This window comes from Octopus bimaculoides, chromosome 12 (assembly GCF_046866305.1).
Source record: "Octopus bimaculoides isolate indiv1 chromosome 12, ASM4686630v1, whole genome shotgun sequence".
Taxonomy (NCBI): domain Eukaryota; kingdom Metazoa; phylum Mollusca; class Cephalopoda; order Octopoda; family Octopodidae; genus Octopus; species Octopus bimaculoides.
In genome coordinates this window covers 9,985,136-10,002,635 of record NC_142939.1, presented here as the reverse complement: position 1 = coordinate 10,002,635, position 17,500 = coordinate 9,985,136, and the positions used below count along the sequence as shown (strand labels likewise).

The window sequence follows — 17,500 nt, the reverse complement described above, 5'->3', positions numbered from 1 at the left end:
TAAAATGTTTACATCACAATCACAAGATCTCAGGTTCAATCCTAATACATGGCATTTTAGGCAAGTGTCTTTTAGTAGATATAAAACTGACTAATTTTATTCTTGAATTACTTTAAGCATCAGGAGAGGCAGAATTAGCTACATACCTTTAAGGTCTGAGCGCAAATCTCAACTTGAATCTTCTTTGCTTTTCATTGCTCTGAGGTAGTTGAAATAAATATTAGGGTTAATACAACTGATGATGTCCCAGAATGGCAACAGAGTAAAAATAACGTCCATGTTTCAGATGTTTATCACTGATGTCTAGAGCAGAAAAGAGATGAGAAACAAAGCTTCTCTCACATAGACTTGTCACAGCTATCTTTTATATGTTGATACCTAAATTATTTAGGGTACTTTTTTTACATTGAAGTGTCCACGTTCTTTATACCTCGCATCTAGATTGGAAGCTGAATCAAGTAGAGTCAAAATCACATACACAAATCTACACATGCGTGTGTGTGAGTGTGTGTATACATGCATGCATGTGTGAATAAGGGAGTGTGTATATCTACAACTGTTGCCTTAGAGATTGCAGACTGAAACTGCCAAGAAATATGGGAACTCTACAAATATGTATTGAGTACTACTTTTCTTTTCTGTTTACAAGTCATAACATCAGGTTTTGTGTGTGTGTGTGTGAGTGTGTGTGTGTATGTGTGTGTGTACTTGTGTGTGTGTGTGTGTACTTGTGTTTGCATTTGTTACCCCACCACTTGAAAAACAGTGTTGGTTTGTTTATGTCCCTGTAACTCAGCAGTTTCGCAAAAAAAAAAAAAAAGAGATTGACAAAAGTGCCAGGCTTAAAAAGAATAAGTACCAGGATTGACTAGTTTGATTAACCCAAAAAAGGCAGTGCTCCAGCATGGCTGCAGTCCAATGACTGAAACAAGTAAAGGAACATAAGAGTAATACACAAAGGTCGACTAAATTGACTCAAAATAAAAACAGCCCCAAACCCTCCACCCCTCCACCCCCACCCCCACCCCACTCACCAGAAATTTTTAAGAATAAATATCAGACATTCATTATGATGAGTCACAAAGAAAGGCAAAAAAAAAAAGAAAAAAAATAGCATCAAGATATTTTATAAAAACATCTGAGCTTGATTAAAAAATTCCATGTGCAACCAGATTTCTTTAGCAGGCTTTTAGAGAAATCTTGCTTTTGCAGAGACAGTGCCAGGAATTAGTCCTCCTCATATTTGTCCAGAGTCAGTGTGTTCAAAACTGTAATTCCAAAGCGGAAAACAGCATTTGTGTTAAAGTAACACTGGAAATTTGACAAAAGATTTATTAGATTGAAAGTTTTGATTCTGTGTTTGGAATGAAAAATTCTAGTCTGTCATCAAGTGATGAGACTGGAACTTTCCCAGGTTTCTGATACATTTCAGAGATTGAGAGTAAAAGACACCCCACTAAGCCAGAGGTGCCTTAGCAGCACCAGGCCCTCAGGCAAATCAATGCAGTAGGTTCTTAAGTATTTCTTGGGTTAATCTCTATTTGTCACTATTGGTACTTATTTTCAGTTGAATGAGACAGGAGCAATGTGAAGTTAATAGCCTTGCTCAAGGACACAGTATGTTACCTGGTCTAAAAACCAAATCCACCACAACAAATATCACTCAACAATCATCACTCAACATTCATCACTCAACATTCATCACCCAACAATCACTCAACAATCATCACTCAATAATCATCACTCAGCAATCATCACCCAACATTCATCACTCAGCAATCATCACTCAGCAATCATCACTCAGCAATCATCACTCAACAATCATCACTCAACAATCATCACCCAACAATCATCACTCAACAATCATCACTCAACAATCATCACCCAACATTCATCACTCAACAATCATCACTCAACAATCATCATTCAACAATCATCATTCAACAATCATCACTCAACAATCGGCAGCACAACATCCTAAACACCTTCACCATGTCTTGGACTGGATTTATTATTTAAAAAAAGAAAATGCAATGGCTGAAATGCTCCAACAGCCTTCCCATCACCAAGTTTGACCCTGTACAAGATATCCAACTGCTGTTGCAAAGGCTTCAACTGAGAGCACAGAAAATAGAAGTCGTTTTAGCCATTTAACCATTACATCACTCAATATGTTTATATTCATACTCAAAATACAAACAGACATAAATATACACATGCAAATATTCTCACACTTGCATACATCAAAAAAAGGGATCAAAAGTCCCTCCCAAGCCTTAAGGTTGCAAAGTTGGTTTCCTGAAATCTGTGGTGCATATATTAACCTCCTGGATGGAATGCTGGTCCTTTACAGTATTACTCACTTTACCCAGCTGAGTGGAGTGAAGTAATGTGAAATGAAATGTTTTACTCAAGAACACAATGCATTGCCCAGTCCAGAAATCGAAACTACAATCTTACTATCATGAGTGCAACACCCCTAACCACTAAGCCATACACCTACACACACACACACACACATACATACATACATACATATATATATTGTTCAGCAAAAAGCAGTTTTGTTATCGATTTCATTTCTTCCATCAACAAACCATCCACTAGCTTTGCGCCTTCAAAGATGTGTGAAACACAAGATCCAAAAATGTCAAACAATTAAGGGTTAGTGACAGGAAGAGCATCCAGCTGTAAAACAAAGTCTGAATCATATATTTATCTAACCCATGCTCACATGGAAAAGCAGACATAAAAACAAATGAATGCAGAGTGACATACAGGTACATAGACATACAAAAATATATATACAGACATAAACATATATATATATATATATATATATATATATATATATATATATATATATAAAGACACATACTCATTTGTATTCACTCACACACACACATAACTGCATATAATCATGCATAATTACACACACAGATATATATACATATAACATGGGTATATACATACACATATAGATATATGCACACACACACACAGAAACACACATACACACATGCGCGCACACACACACAGATTCAAAGTTGTCCCAGATGTTGTCAAGAAATAAACCAAATGAAAAAAATGTTGTCCAAATTAGAAATTACAAAATAAAAACAAGAATCACAGCGCTGGTTGTTAGAGGAAATCTTGCAAGGATTCCAAGTAAGTGTTGACTGAGGGAAGAATCTGCCAGAAGTCGGTCAGGATTGAAACTGCAGTCCTGTCTGTCATGCATTTAAGCTTCAGCAGCAGATGGTAATGAGGGGGTAAGAAGATTGCACAGTGAACCATCTCTGCAAATGGTAAAAAAAGAAACAAAAACTTAGATATATATATATATATATATATAGATATGCAGGGCAGGGAATCGTCAATTTTACTCTTCTCTACTGTTTTTTGTTCTGTGTGTATCAAAAATATCGCTATCAATCTAGAGTAATAATTTGTAGTTTTGAAATCAGTAGTTCTTTGACTGCTATTTCTGAATTCTCAGTATGTTGGAGAAGCAGGTTACTGTCAATCCCTATATAATTATGATTGGATTTCTCAGCCCAAGAATTACAGCGTGATGTGCTGCTTGACTGGTCCCCCCTCTCCCTCTCTCTCTCTCTCTCTCTCTTTATATATATATATGATGATGATGATGATGATCTTTTCTCCCGCCATGCCTCTGTCTACCCCTCCATCCTCTCTCTCCCCCTTCGTAGTTTTTCCTTTAAGGTCTTCAGGTTCTGGCTATATATAAATGAGAAACCCATTCTAAATTATCTAGCTGACGTACTACGACGAAATACCCAAGATGCAGATAAGATAGAGATTTTTATTTATTTACGGCCTCAAACATCTCAATACCTTGCGCTTTCTTGTTTCTCTCCATGAAATTCAATTGAATTCAGTTGTTGTCTTAAATTCATGCTTATTCATTTTCTAAGCTTCCTAAATTCATGCTACGTTATATTCTAATCACCCAGAATTCATTGCTCTTTTAAAAAAAATTACGATTTATGCATTGTTGTCTCTCAAATATTTAAAATCTACAATTAAGAGCCCTCTCTACTCGCTGGCGGTACCTACCCACCACCACTACCCATTTTCCTTTATTCAAAAATTCTTATCGCTCCTTAAAATTATGGCTTTTAAGTGTTGATTTCTCAGCCCAAGAATTACAGCGTGATGTGCTGCTTGACTGGTCCCCCCTCTCCCTCTCTCTCTCTCTCTCTCTCTTTATATATATATATGATGATGATGATGATGATCTTTTCTCCCGCCATGCCTCTGTCTACCCCTCCATCCTCTCTCTCCCCCTTCGTAGTTTTTCCTTTAAGGTCTTCAGGTTCTGGCTATATATAAATGAGAAACCCATTCTAAATTATCTAGCTGACGTACTACGACGAAATACCCAAGATGCAGATAAGATAGAGATTTTTATTTATTTACGGCCTCAAACATCTCAATACCTTGCGCTTTCTTGTTTCTCTCCATGAAATTCAATTGAATTCAGTTGTTGTCTTAAATTCATGCTTATTCATTTTCTAAGCTTCCTAAATTCATGCTACGTTATATTCTAATCACCCAGAATTCATTGCTCTTTTAAAAAAAATTACGATTTATGCATTGTTGTCTCTCAAATATTTAAAATCTACAATTAAGAGCCCTCTCTACTCGCTGGCGGTACCTACCCACCACCACTACCCATTTTCCTTTATTCAAAAATTCTTATCGCTCCTTAAAATTATGGCTTTTAAGTGTTGATTTCTCATCCCAAGAATTACAGCGTGATGTGCTGCTTGACTGGTCCCCCCTCTCCCTCTCTCTCTCTCTCTCTCTCTTTATATATATATATGATGATGATGATGATGATCTTTTCTCCCGCCATGCCTCTGTCTACCCCTCCATCCTCTCTCTCCTCCTTCGTAGTTTTTCCTTTAAGGTCTTCAGGTTCTGGCTATATATAAATGAGAAACCCATTCTAAATTATCTAGCTGACGTACTACGACGAAATACCCAAGATGCAGATAAGATAGAGATTTTTATTTATTTACGGCCTCAAACATCTCAATACCTTGCGCTTTCTTGTTTCTCTCCATGAAATTCAATTGAATTCAGTTGTTGTCTTAAATTCATGCTTATTCATTTTCTAAGCTTCCTAAATTCATGCTACGTTATATTCTAATCACCCAGAATTCATTGCTCTTTTAAAAAAATTACGATTTATGCATTGTTGTCTCTCAAATATTTAAAATCTACAATTAAGAGCCCTCTCTACTCGCTGGCGGTACCTACCCACCACCACTACCCATTTTCCTTTATTCAAAAATTCTTATCGCTCCTTAAAATTATGGCTTTTAAGTGTTGATTTCTCAGCCCAAGAATTACAGCGTGATGTGCTGCTTGACTGGTCCCCCCTCTCCCTCTCTCTCTCTCTCTCTCTCTTTATATATATATATGATGATGATGATGATGATCTTTTCTCCCGCCATGCCTCTGTCTACCCCTCCATCCTCTCTCTCCCCCTTCGTAGTTTTTCCTTTAAGGTCTTCAGGTTCTGGCTATATATAAATGAGAAACCCATTCTAAATTATGTAGCTGACGTACTACGACGAAATACCCAAGATGCAGATAAGATAGAGATTTTTATTTATTTACGGCCTCAAACATCTCAATACCTTGCGCTTTCTTGTTTCTCTCCATGAAATTCAATTGAATTCAGTTGTTGTCTTAAATTCATGCTTATTCATTTTCTAAGCTTCCTAAATTCATGCTACGTTATATTCTAATCACCCAGAATTCATTGCTCTTTTAAAAAAAAAAATTACGATTTATGCATTGTTGTCTCTCAAATATTTAAAATCTACAATTAAGAGCCCTCTCTACTCGCTGGCGGTACCTACCCACCACCACTACCCATTTTCCTTTATTCAAAAATTCTTATCGCTCCTTAAAATTATGGCTTTTAAGTGTTGATTTCTCAGCCCAAGAATTACAGCGTGATGTGCTGCTTGACTGGTCCCCCCTCTCCCTCTCTCTCTCTCTCTCTCTCTTTATATATATATATGATGATGATGATGATGATCTTTTCTCCCGCCATGCCTCTGTCTACCCCTCCATCCTCTCTCTCCCCCTTCGTAGTTTTTCCTTTAAGGTCTTCAGGTTCTGGCTATATATAAATGAGAAACCCATTCTAAATTATCTAGCTGACGTACTACGACGAAATACCCAAGATGCAGATAAGATAGAGATTTTTATTTATTTACGGCCTCAAACATCTCAATACCTTGCGCTTTCTTGTTTCTCTCCATGAAATTCAATTGAATTCAGTTGTTGTCTTAAATTCATGCTTATTCATTTTCTAAGCTTCCTAAATTCATGCTACGTTATATTCTAATCACCCAGAATTCATTGCTCTTTTAAAAAAAATTACGATTTATGCATTGTTGTCTCTCAAATATTTAAAATCTACAATTAAGAGCCCTCTCTACTCGCTGGCGGTACCTACCCACCACCACTACCCATTTTCCTTTATTCAAAAATTCTTATCGCTCCTTAAAATTATGGCTTTTAAGTGTTGATTTCTCAGCCCAAGAATTACAGCGTGATGTGCTGCTTGACTGGTCCCCCCTCTCCCTCTCTCTCTCTCTCTCTCTCTTTATATATATATATGATGATGATGATGATGATCTTTTCTCCCGCCATGCCTCTGTCTACCCCTCCATCCTCTCTCTCCCCCTTCGTAGTTTTTCCTTTAAGGTCTTCAGGTTCTGGCTATATATAAATGAGAAACCCATTCTAAATTATCTAGCTGACGTACTACGACGAAATACCCAAGATGCAGATAAGATAGAGATTTTTATTTATTTACGGCCTCAAACATCTCAATACCTTGCGCTTTCTTGTTTCTCTCCATGAAATTCAATTGAATTCAGTTGTTGTCTTAAATTCATGCTTATTCATTTTCTAAGCTTCCTAAATTCATGCTACGTTATATTCTAATCACCCAGAATTCATTGCTCTTTTAAAAAAAATTACGATTTATGCATTGTTGTCTCTCAAATATTTAAAATCTACAATTAAGAGCCCTCTCTACTCGCTGGCGGTACCTACCCACCACCACTACCCATTTTCCTTTATTCAAAAATTCTTATCGCTCCTTAAAATTATGGCTTTTAAGTGTTGATTTCTCATCCCAAGAATTACAGCGTGATGTGCTGCTTGACTGGTCCCCCCTCTCCCTCTCTCTCTCTCTCTCTCTCTTTATATATATATATGATGATGATGATGATGATCTTTTCTCCCGCCATGCCTCTGTCTACCCCTCCATCCTCTCTCTCCTCCTTCGTAGTTTTTCCTTTAAGGTCTTCAGGTTCTGGCTATATATAAATGAGAAACCCATTCTAAATTATCTAGCTGACGTACTACGACGAAATACCCAAGATGCAGATAAGATAGAGATTTTTATTTATTTACGGCCTCAAACATCTCAATACCTTGCGCTTTCTTGTTTCTCTCCATGAAATTCAATTGAATTCAGTTGTTGTCTTAAATTCATGCTTATTCATTTTCTAAGCTTCCTAAATTCATGCTACGTTATATTCTAATCACCCAGAATTCATTGCTCTTTTAAAAAAATTACGATTTATGCATTGTTGTCTCTCAAATATTTAAAATCTACAATTAAGAGCCCTCTCTACTCGCTGGCGGTACCTACCCACCACCACTACCCATTTTCCTTTATTCAAAAATTCTTATCGCTCCTTAAAATTATGGCTTTTAAGTGTTGATTTCTCAGCCCAAGAATTACAGCGTGATGTGCTGCTTGACTGGTCCCCCCTCTCCCTCTCTCTCTCTCTCTCTCTTTATATATATATATGATGATGATGATGATGATCTTTTCTCCCGCCATGCCTCTGTCTACCCCTCCATCCTCTCTCTCCCCCTTCGTAGTTTTTCCTTTAAGGTCTTCAGGTTCTGGCTATATATAAATGAGAAACCCATTCTAAATTATCTAGCTGACGTACTACGACGAAATACCCAAGATGCAGATAAGATAGAGATTTTTATTTATTTACGGCCTCAAACATCTCAATACCTTGCGCTTTCTTGTTTCTCTCCATGAAATTCAATTGAATTCAGTTGTTGTCTTAAATTCATGCTTATTCATTTTCTAAGCTTCCTAAATTCATGCTACGTTATATTCTAATCACCCAGAATTCATTGCTCTTTTAAAAAAAAAAATTACGATTTATGCATTGTTGTCTCTCAAATATTTAAAATCTACAATTAAGAGCCCTCTCTACTCGCTGGCGGTACCTACCCACCACCACTACCCATTTTCCTTTATTCAAAAATTCTTATCGCTCCTTAAAATTATGGCTTTTAAGTGTTGATTTCTCAGCCCAAGAATTACAGCGTGATGTGCTGCTTGACTGGTCCCCCCTCTCCCTCTCTCTCTCTCTCTCTCTCTTTATATATATATATGATGATGATGATGATGATCTTTTCTCCCGCCATGCCTCTGTCTACCCCTCCATCCTCTCTCTCCCCCTTCGTAGTTTTTCCTTTAAGGTCTTCAGGTTCTGGCTATATATAAATGAGAAACCCATTCTAAATTATCTAGCTGACGTACTACGACGAAATACCCAAGATGCAGATAAGATAGAGATTTTTATTTATTTACGGCCTCAAACATCTCAATACCTTGCGCTTTCTTGTTTCTCTCCATGAAATTCAATTGAATTCAGTTGTTGTCTTAAATTCATGCTTATTCATTTTCTAAGCTTCCTAAATTCATGCTACGTTATATTCTAATCACCCAGAATTCATTGCTCTTTTAAAAAAAATTACGATTTATGCATTGTTGTCTCTCAAATATTTAAAATCTACAATTAAGAGCCCTCTCTACTCGCTGGCGGTACCTACCCACCACCACTACCCATTTTCCTTTATTCAAAAATTCTTATCGCTCCTTAAAATTATGGCTTTTAAGTGTTGATTTCTCAGCCCAAGAATTACAGCGTGATGTGCTGCTTGACTGGTCCCCCCTCTCCCTCTCTCTCTCTCTCTCTCTCTTTATATATATATATGATGATGATGATGATGATCTTTTCTCCCGCCATGCCTCTGTCTACCCCTCCATCCTCTCTCTCCTCCTTCGTAGTTTTTCCTTTAAGGTCTTCAGGTTCTGGCTATATATAAATGAGAAACCCATTCTAAATTATCTAGCTGACGTACTACGACGAAATACCCAAGATGCAGATAAGATAGAGATTTTTATTTATTTACGGCCTCAAACATCTCAATACCTTGCGCTTTCTTGTTTCTCTCCATGAAATTCAATTGAATTCAGTTGTTGTCTTAAATTCATGCTTATTCATTTTCTAAGCTTCCTAAATTCATGCTACGTTATATTCTAATCACCCAGAATTCATTGCTCTTTTAAAAAATTACGATTTATGCATTGTTGTCTCTCAAATATTTAAAATCTACAATTAAGAGCCCTCTCTACTCGCTGGCGGTACCTACCCACCACCACTACCCATTTTCCTTTATTCAAAAATTCTTATCGCTCCTTAAAATTATGGCTTTTAAGTGTTGATTTCTCAGCCCAAGAATTACAGCGTGATGTGCTGCTTGACTGGTCCCCCCTCTCCCTCTCTCTCTCTCTCTCTCTCTTTATATATATATATGATGATGATGATGATGATCTTTTCTCCCGCCATGCCTCTGTCTACCCCTCCATCCTCTCTCTCCTCCTTCGTAGTTTTTCCTTTAAGGTCTTCAGGTTCTGGCTATATATAAATGAGAAACCCATTCTAAATTATCTAGCTGACGTACTACGACGAAATACCCAAGATGCAGATAAGATAGAGATTTTTATTTATTTACGGCCTCAAACATCTCAATACCTTGCGCTTTCTTGTTTCTCTCCATGAAATTCAATTGAATTCAGTTGTTGTCTTAAATTCATGCTTATTCATTTTCTAAGCTTCCTAAATTCATGCTACGTTATATTCTAATCACCCAGAATTCATTGCTCTTTTAAAAAAATTACGATTTATGCATTGTTGTCTCTCAAATATTTAAAATCTACAATTAAGAGCCCTCTCTACTCGCTGGCGGTACCTACCCACCACCACTACCCATTTTCCTTTATTCAAAAATTCTTATCGCTCCTTAAAATTATGGCTTTTAAGTGTTGATTTCTCAGCCCAAGAATTACAGCGTGATGTGCTGCTTGACTGGTCCCCCCTCTCCCTCTCTCTCTCTCTCTCTCTCTTTATATATATATATGATGATGATGATGATGATCTTTTCTCCCGCCATGCCTCTGTCTACCCCTCCATCCTCTCTCTCCCCCTTCGTAGTTTTTCCTTTAAGGTCTTCAGGTTCTGGCTATATATAAATGAGAAACCCATTCTAAATTATCTAGCTGACGTACTACGACGAAATACCCAAGATGCAGATAAGATAGAGATTTTTATTTATTTACGGCCTCAAACATCTCAATACCTTGCGCTTTCTTGTTTCTCTCCATGAAATTCAATTGAATTCAGTTGTTGTCTTAAATTCATGCTTATTCATTTTCTAAGCTTCCTAAATTCATGCTACGTTATATTCTAATCACCCAGAATTCATTGCTCTTTTAAAAAAAATTACGATTTATGCATTGTTGTCTCTCAAATATTTAAAATCTACAATTAAGAGCCCTCTCTACTCGCTGGCGGTACCTACCCACCACCACTACCCATTTTCCTTTATTCAAAAATTCTTATCGCTCCTTAAAATTATGGCTTTTAAGTGTTGATTTCTCAGCCCAAGAATTACAGCGTGATGTGCTGCTTGACTGGTCCCCCCTCTCCCTCTCTCTCTCTCTCTCTCTCTTTATATATATATATGATGATGATGATGATGATCTTTTCTCCCGCCATGCCTCTGTCTACCCCTCCATCCTCTCTCTCCCCCTTCGTAGTTTTTCCTTTAAGGTCTTCAGGTTCTGGCTATATATAAATGAGAAACCCATTCTAAATTATCTAGCTGACGTACTACGACGAAATACCCAAGATGCAGATAAGATAGAGATTTTTATTTATTTACGGCCTCAAACATCTCAATACCTTGCGCTTTCTTGTTTCTCTCCATGAAATTCAATTGAATTCAGTTGTTGTCTTAAATTCATGCTTATTCATTTTCTAAGCTTCCTAAATTCATGCTACGTTATATTCTAATCACCCAGAATTCATTGCTCTTTTAAAAAAAATTACGATTTATGCATTGTTGTCTCTCAAATATTTAAAATCTACAATTAAGAGCCCTCTCTACTCGCTGGCGGTAACCCGCCCTCCCACCCCCTCCACCGGAAGTTTCATTCCTCTGTCATCCCACCCCCTCCACCGGAAGTTCATTCCTCTGCCATCCCACCCCCTCCACCGGAAGTTCATTCCTCTGTCATCCCACCCCCTCCACCGGAAGTTCATTCCTCTGCCACCCCCCCTCCACCGGAAGTTCATTCCCCTGTCATCCCACCCCTCCACCGGAAGTTCATTCCTCTGTCATCCCACCCCTCCACCGGAAGTTCATTCCTCTGTCATCGCACCCCCTCCACCGGAAGTTCATTCCTCTGCCATCCCACCCCCTCCACCGGAAGTTCATTTCTCTGTCATCCCGCCCCCTCCACCGGAAGTTCATTTCTCTGTCATCCCGCCCCCTCCACCGGAAGTTCATTCCTCTGTCATCCCACCCCCTCCACCGGAAGTTCATTCCTCTGTCATCCCACCCCTCCACCGGAAGTTCATTCCTCTGTCATCCCACCCCTCCACCGGAAGTTCATTCCTCTGTCATCCCACCCCTCCACCGGAAGTTCATTCCTCTGTCATCCCACCCCCTCCACCGGAAGTTCATTCCTCTGTCATCCCACCCCCTCCACCGGAAGTTCATTCCTCTGTCATCCCGCCCCCTCCACCGGAAGTTCATCCCTTTGTCATCCTGTCAACCTCGGCTGTCTCCCGGAACCCATCTAGTGGCCTTGGCCATCCTCTCCCCTACCTTTGGGTAGCGCATTAAGGTTGAGAAATGTTTGCAGGTTGTAGGTAATGTTTTGCTTATGAATTCTTCCAATTGCAAGTTTTCTTTTCAGGTACACGACACTGCTTTTCCTCTTCCCAGGCTACAGGCCCACACCCCCAACACCCATACTGTTAGGATTGGCACTCTCAACGTCGGCACGCTGAAAGGTAGATCTGGTGAAATTGTTGAGATGCTTGAACGGAGATGCGTAGATATGTGCTGCATCCAGGAAGTAAGATGGAGAGGAGGTTCTGCAAGGTTCCTCACAGGCAAAGAACACAGGTACAAGATTTTCTGGGCAGGGAACACTGACGGGGTCGGGGGCGTAGGAATACTTCTAGCGGAGAAATGGGTGGATAAGGTAATCGAGGTCGTTAGAGTAAGTGACAGAGTACTTAAGATCAGACTAGTGCTTCATCATAGATTAGCTACTGTCATCTCAGCCTATGCACCTCAACCTGGGCTACCAGATGGTCTGAAAGACCAATTCTATGACACCCTCTTGCAAACTACCTCGTCGACGAGTGACAGGGACCTTCTCTTTGTGGCTGGAGACTTCAACGGTCATGTCGGACGTCGTGCTGGGGGCTTCCATGGCATACATGGAGGCTATGGCTTCGGTTCCCGCAACGAGGAGGGAACCAGACTGCTGGAGTTCTGTGATGCAACCAATCTTATAGTCTGCAATACCAACTTCAGGAAACCTGCCAGTCACCTAGTCACCTACCGCTCCGGCAGACACTCTAGCCAAATCGACTACATCCTCGCCAGAAATAGGGAAAGAGGGCGGCTTATAAATGCCAAAACCTACCCTGGCGAAGAATGTACCCCACAACATAGATTAGTAGTTAGCGACTTTGGGATCAAGGCAAAATGGGTGCCCAGAATTAGACAGGCTTGGAGAAGAAGGGTGTGGAAGCTTAAAGACCCTGCAAACGGACAGAGACTTAGAGACAAGTTACTTGAAGCATTTAACGAAATAGAAGGGGATATAGCATCATACAACGTGGAAGACAATTGGAGATTTCTGCGGGACAACCTGTTGAAAGCCACCGACCAGATTTGTGGGTGGTGTAAGGTCCCCTCCCAACCCAGAGTAACGTGGTGGTGGAACAAGGAGGTAGACAGGGCTATTAGACAAAAGAAACAAGCTTGGAAGGACTGGAAGAACGGTGGTAGCAGGGAATTGTACCAATGTGCCAGAAGGGAGGCTAGGCGACAGGTTTATTTAGCCAGAGGGGAAGCAGATAAGGAAAGATTTGCCAATGTTCTGCGCCGTGAGGACCAAAGACTCGAGGTATTTCGGGTTGCAAGACAGTGTAGGAGAGAGAATAGTGATGTTGTAGGAGAGAAATGTGTTCGCATGGATGATGGTACGCTTGCATTAAATGAGGATGCAAAGAAAGAGGTCTGGAGATGCCACTACGATAGATTGCTTAATAAAGAGAATGAATGGGAGAAAGAGAGCCTGCCTTATGTCGACCCAATAGAGGGACCAGCTATCCGAGTTGATAGTACCAGGGTAGATAAAGCAATTAAGAGTATGAAGACCGGGAAAGCCCCCGGCCCATCAGGAATCACTGCAGAGATGCTCAAAATATCTGGCAGTGTTGGCTATAGCCTAGTCACCCGTATTACGAACCAGGTGATACACGAAGGAGTCATACCCTATGACTGGTGTAGCAGCATCATAGTCAACTGCTACAAAGGTAAAGGGGACGCTTTAGATACAAATAATTACAGAGGCATCAAGCTGTTAGATCAGGTTATGAAAGTTACAGAGAGGGTCATAGCCCAACTAATTAGGGAGCGAATCAATTTAGATGAGATGCAGTTTGGGTTCGTGCCAGGTAAAAGCACTACTGATGCCTTATTTCTAGTGAGACAGTTGCAAGAGAAATACCTAGCCAAGGATAAACCTCTGTACCTGGCTTTCGTTGACATGGAGAAAGCCTTTGACAGGGTCCCCCGATCCCTTATCTGGTGGTCAATGAGGAAACTTGGGATAGAAGAATGGCTAGTGAGAGCTGTGCGAGCCATGTACAGAGATGCGGCCAGTAAGGTGAGGGTTGGAAATGAGTACAGCAATGAATTCCGGGTAGAGGTAGGGGTCCACCAAGGTTCCGTCCTCAGCCCCCTATTATTTACCATAGTCCTCCAGGCAATCACAGAGGAGTTCAAGACAGGTTGCCCCTGGGAGCTCCTCTATGCTGATGACCTTGCCCTAATTGCGGAGTCACTATCAGAACTAGAGGAGAAGTTTCAGGTGTGGAAGCAAGGTCTAGAATTGAAGGGCCTTAGAGTCAACCTAGCTAAAACCAAAATCCTAATAAGTAGGAAGGTAGATAAAACACAAACCCCTTCAGGTAGATGGCCCTGCTCAGTATGTAGAAAAGGAGTAGGTAGTAACTCTATAAGATGTACCCGGTGCAAGCTATGGACACATAAGAGGTGCAGCAACATCAAAGGCAGGTTAACTAGCAAGTTAGTTTTTGTTTGTGGCAGATGTTCAGGTGCAATAAAGACTGCAAACAAACAGGAAACAACTTCTATCTCATTCCAGGGTGAAAAACTAGAGGTAGTCGATAGCTTCCGCTATCTGGGCGACCAAGTTAGTAGTGGGGGTGGGTGCGCTGAAAGTGTAGCTGCTAGAATAAGAATAGCCTGGGCAAAGTTTAGAGAGCTCTTACCCCTGCTGGCGACAAAGGGACTCTCACTCAGAGTAAAAGGCAGACTGTATGACGCATGCGTACGAACAACCATGCTACATGGCAGTGAAACATGGGCTGTAACTGCTGAGGACATACGTAAGCTCGCAAGGAATGAAGCCAGTATGCTCCGTTGGATGTGTAATGTCAATGTGAATACCCGTCAGAGTGTAAGTATCTTGAGAGAAAAGCTGAACATTAGAAGCATCAGTTGTGGCGTGCAAGAGAGACGATTGCGCTGGTATGGACATGTGGTGAGAATGGAGGAGGATAGCTGCGTGAAAAAGTGCCACACCCTAACAGTTGAGGGAACCCGTGGAAGAGGTAGGCCCAGGAAGACCTGGGCTGAGGTGGTGAGGCAAGACCTTCGTACATTGGGCCTCACCGAGGCGATGACTACGGACCGAGACCTTTGGAAATGGGCTGTGCGTGAGAAGACCCGGCAAGCCAAGTAAGATCGTTGCCAGTGCCCCTGGACTGGTTCTTGTGCGGGTGGCACATGAGATGCACCATTTTGAGCGTGGCCGTTGCCAGTACCGCCTGACTGGCTCCTGTAGGATTTTCGAGCGAGATCGTTGCCAGTGCCCCTGGACTGGCTTGTGCGGGTGGCACATAAAAGACACCATTTCGAGCGTGGCCGTTTTCGTGCGGGTGACACGTAAAAGCACCCACTACACTCTCTGAGTGGTTGGCGTTAGGAAGGGCATCCAGCTGTAGAAACTCTGCCAAATCAGACTGGAGCCTGGTGTTGCCATCCGGTTTCACCAGTCCTCAGTCAAATCGTCCAACCCATGCTAGCATGGAAAGCGGACGTTAAACGATGATGATGATGATGATGATGATATATGTGTGTGTGTGTGTGTGTGTAAATAAAAATAAATATACAAAATAAAAATTTTTAAAAAAATATATATACAAACAAAGGGGTTTTGTATGATCGTGTATAGAGGAATATATTATTTAAAAGAGTTCCAACTCTATTTTTTGTTTTATTTATATTCTTATAAAATTAATGTGGGATATAGAATATGGAATATATAACATAATATAAATGGTAAAATGAAATGAAGTGTTGAATGTCTTATTGAATATATGAAATATTGAGTATTAAATACAGAGAATCAAATATATAAAGAAAATCAAATATATAAAGGCTATATATATATATATATATATAAATATATATATATATATATATATATATATATATATATATATATATATATATATATATATATATATATACACTCACACACACATACACACACACACACACACACACACATATAAATATATGTTAACTTGACTATTTTACTAACACAATATTGAAACCTACTTTGTGCAACAGGATTGCTAATGAGAGTCGCTTTGGTGTTGTGCCAGCTGCACTCAACTTAAAACCCTAGCACAGGTAGAACTGGCACTAAACTGTCAGCAATGGTCACGCTCATCTAACGAGTAGACAACCATCATCACCATCATATATATTATCATCATCATTGTCGTTTAACGTCCATCTTCCATGCTGGCATAGGTTGAATAGTTTTACAGGAGCTGGCCAGGAAGAAGACTGTTCCAGACTTCTGTGTGTGTTTTGTCACAGTTTTTACAACTGGATGCCTTTCCTAACACCAACCACCCCATAGAGTGGATTGAGTGCTTTTTATGTGGCTCCAGCACAGGTGAGGTCAGTTTTAGCACGGTTTTTTACAGTTGGATGCCCTTCCAATATATAAATAATATAAATGCGCCCTTTTAAACTGGTTTCCCGGTTTCAATGGCGTATATGTTCCCCAGCTGGACGGGATGCCAGTCCATCACAGTGTTACTCATTTTTGCCAGCTGAGTGGACTGGAGCAATGTGAAATGAAGTGTTTTGCTCAAGAACACAATGTGTCGCCTGGTCCAGGAATTGAAACCACAATCTTACAGTCATGGTGCTGACGCCCTAACCTCTACGCCATGTACCTCCACCTTCGAATATATATATATATATATATATAAGCAATGTTAATTCTCTAAATGAAGTATTAACAGTAACTGCACGATAAAGTGTAGTATATTGCCACTTAAGTGTGGCTGACCCCTAGGGGTGGATGTTACTGTTGCTTATATATATATATACATATGATGGAATCTCCCATCAAAGATGATGTATGAATGGTCAGTTTTTGTTGAACAATCTGCACAAACGATTATATTTATAGTGATCAAATGTATGTTTCTGTACATTAGCTCGCTCCCTCCATCAAATTGGCATTACCTGCACACGTGCACAAGTTTACCACGTGTCAGGTGTCGAAGTGATCAAAGAACAACATGAAATGAAGTATTTTAGGCAATCTTACCATTGTTACAATAAGCAACGTAGGGATTAAGTTCTGATTCCTTGAGTTTCTTCAAACCAGTCTGGTTTATTGGCAGAATCTTGATAGACTGGAGGGCTGCTAGGCTGTAAAAAAAAGTCAAAATTAAAATGTCCATGTCATATATTGATATAATTACAAATTGAATTTAATTCAAATAGAGGTATTGAAGTGGTTAATGTTTAATATTCTGTGTCAGTTTTATCCCACTCACTTTGAGAAAGTAAATCAAATTCAATATAGGGAAAGGGTTTAATGTAGTAAATAAATCTTTAAAATTAGGGCCAAATGAGCCACTGAAGAAGCTTCTGTGAAGTCATTTGCTTGATACAGCAGCCAAATCTCCCTCAAAATATTTTT

General features: G+C 39.9%; 1 protein-coding gene across 1 annotated transcript in view; it reads right to left on the bottom strand.

Moving 5' to 3' along the window:
• Positions 1–2,998: 2,998 nt before the first annotated feature.
• LOC106876765 (AP-5 complex subunit beta-1) overlaps positions 2,999–17,500 on the bottom strand; it is a 46,613-nt gene continuing 32,111 nt past the window's right edge. Inside the window, exons 24-25 of the mRNA XM_089360809.1 lie at positions 17,123–17,226; positions 2,999–3,299 (exon numbers count right to left, since the gene is read on the bottom strand). Of these exons, the coding sequence (XP_089216935.1) occupies positions 3,142–3,299; positions 17,123–17,226 (262 nt within the window). The 3' untranslated portion in view covers positions 2,999–3,141. The remainder of the gene's footprint in view (positions 3,300–17,122; positions 17,227–17,500) is intronic.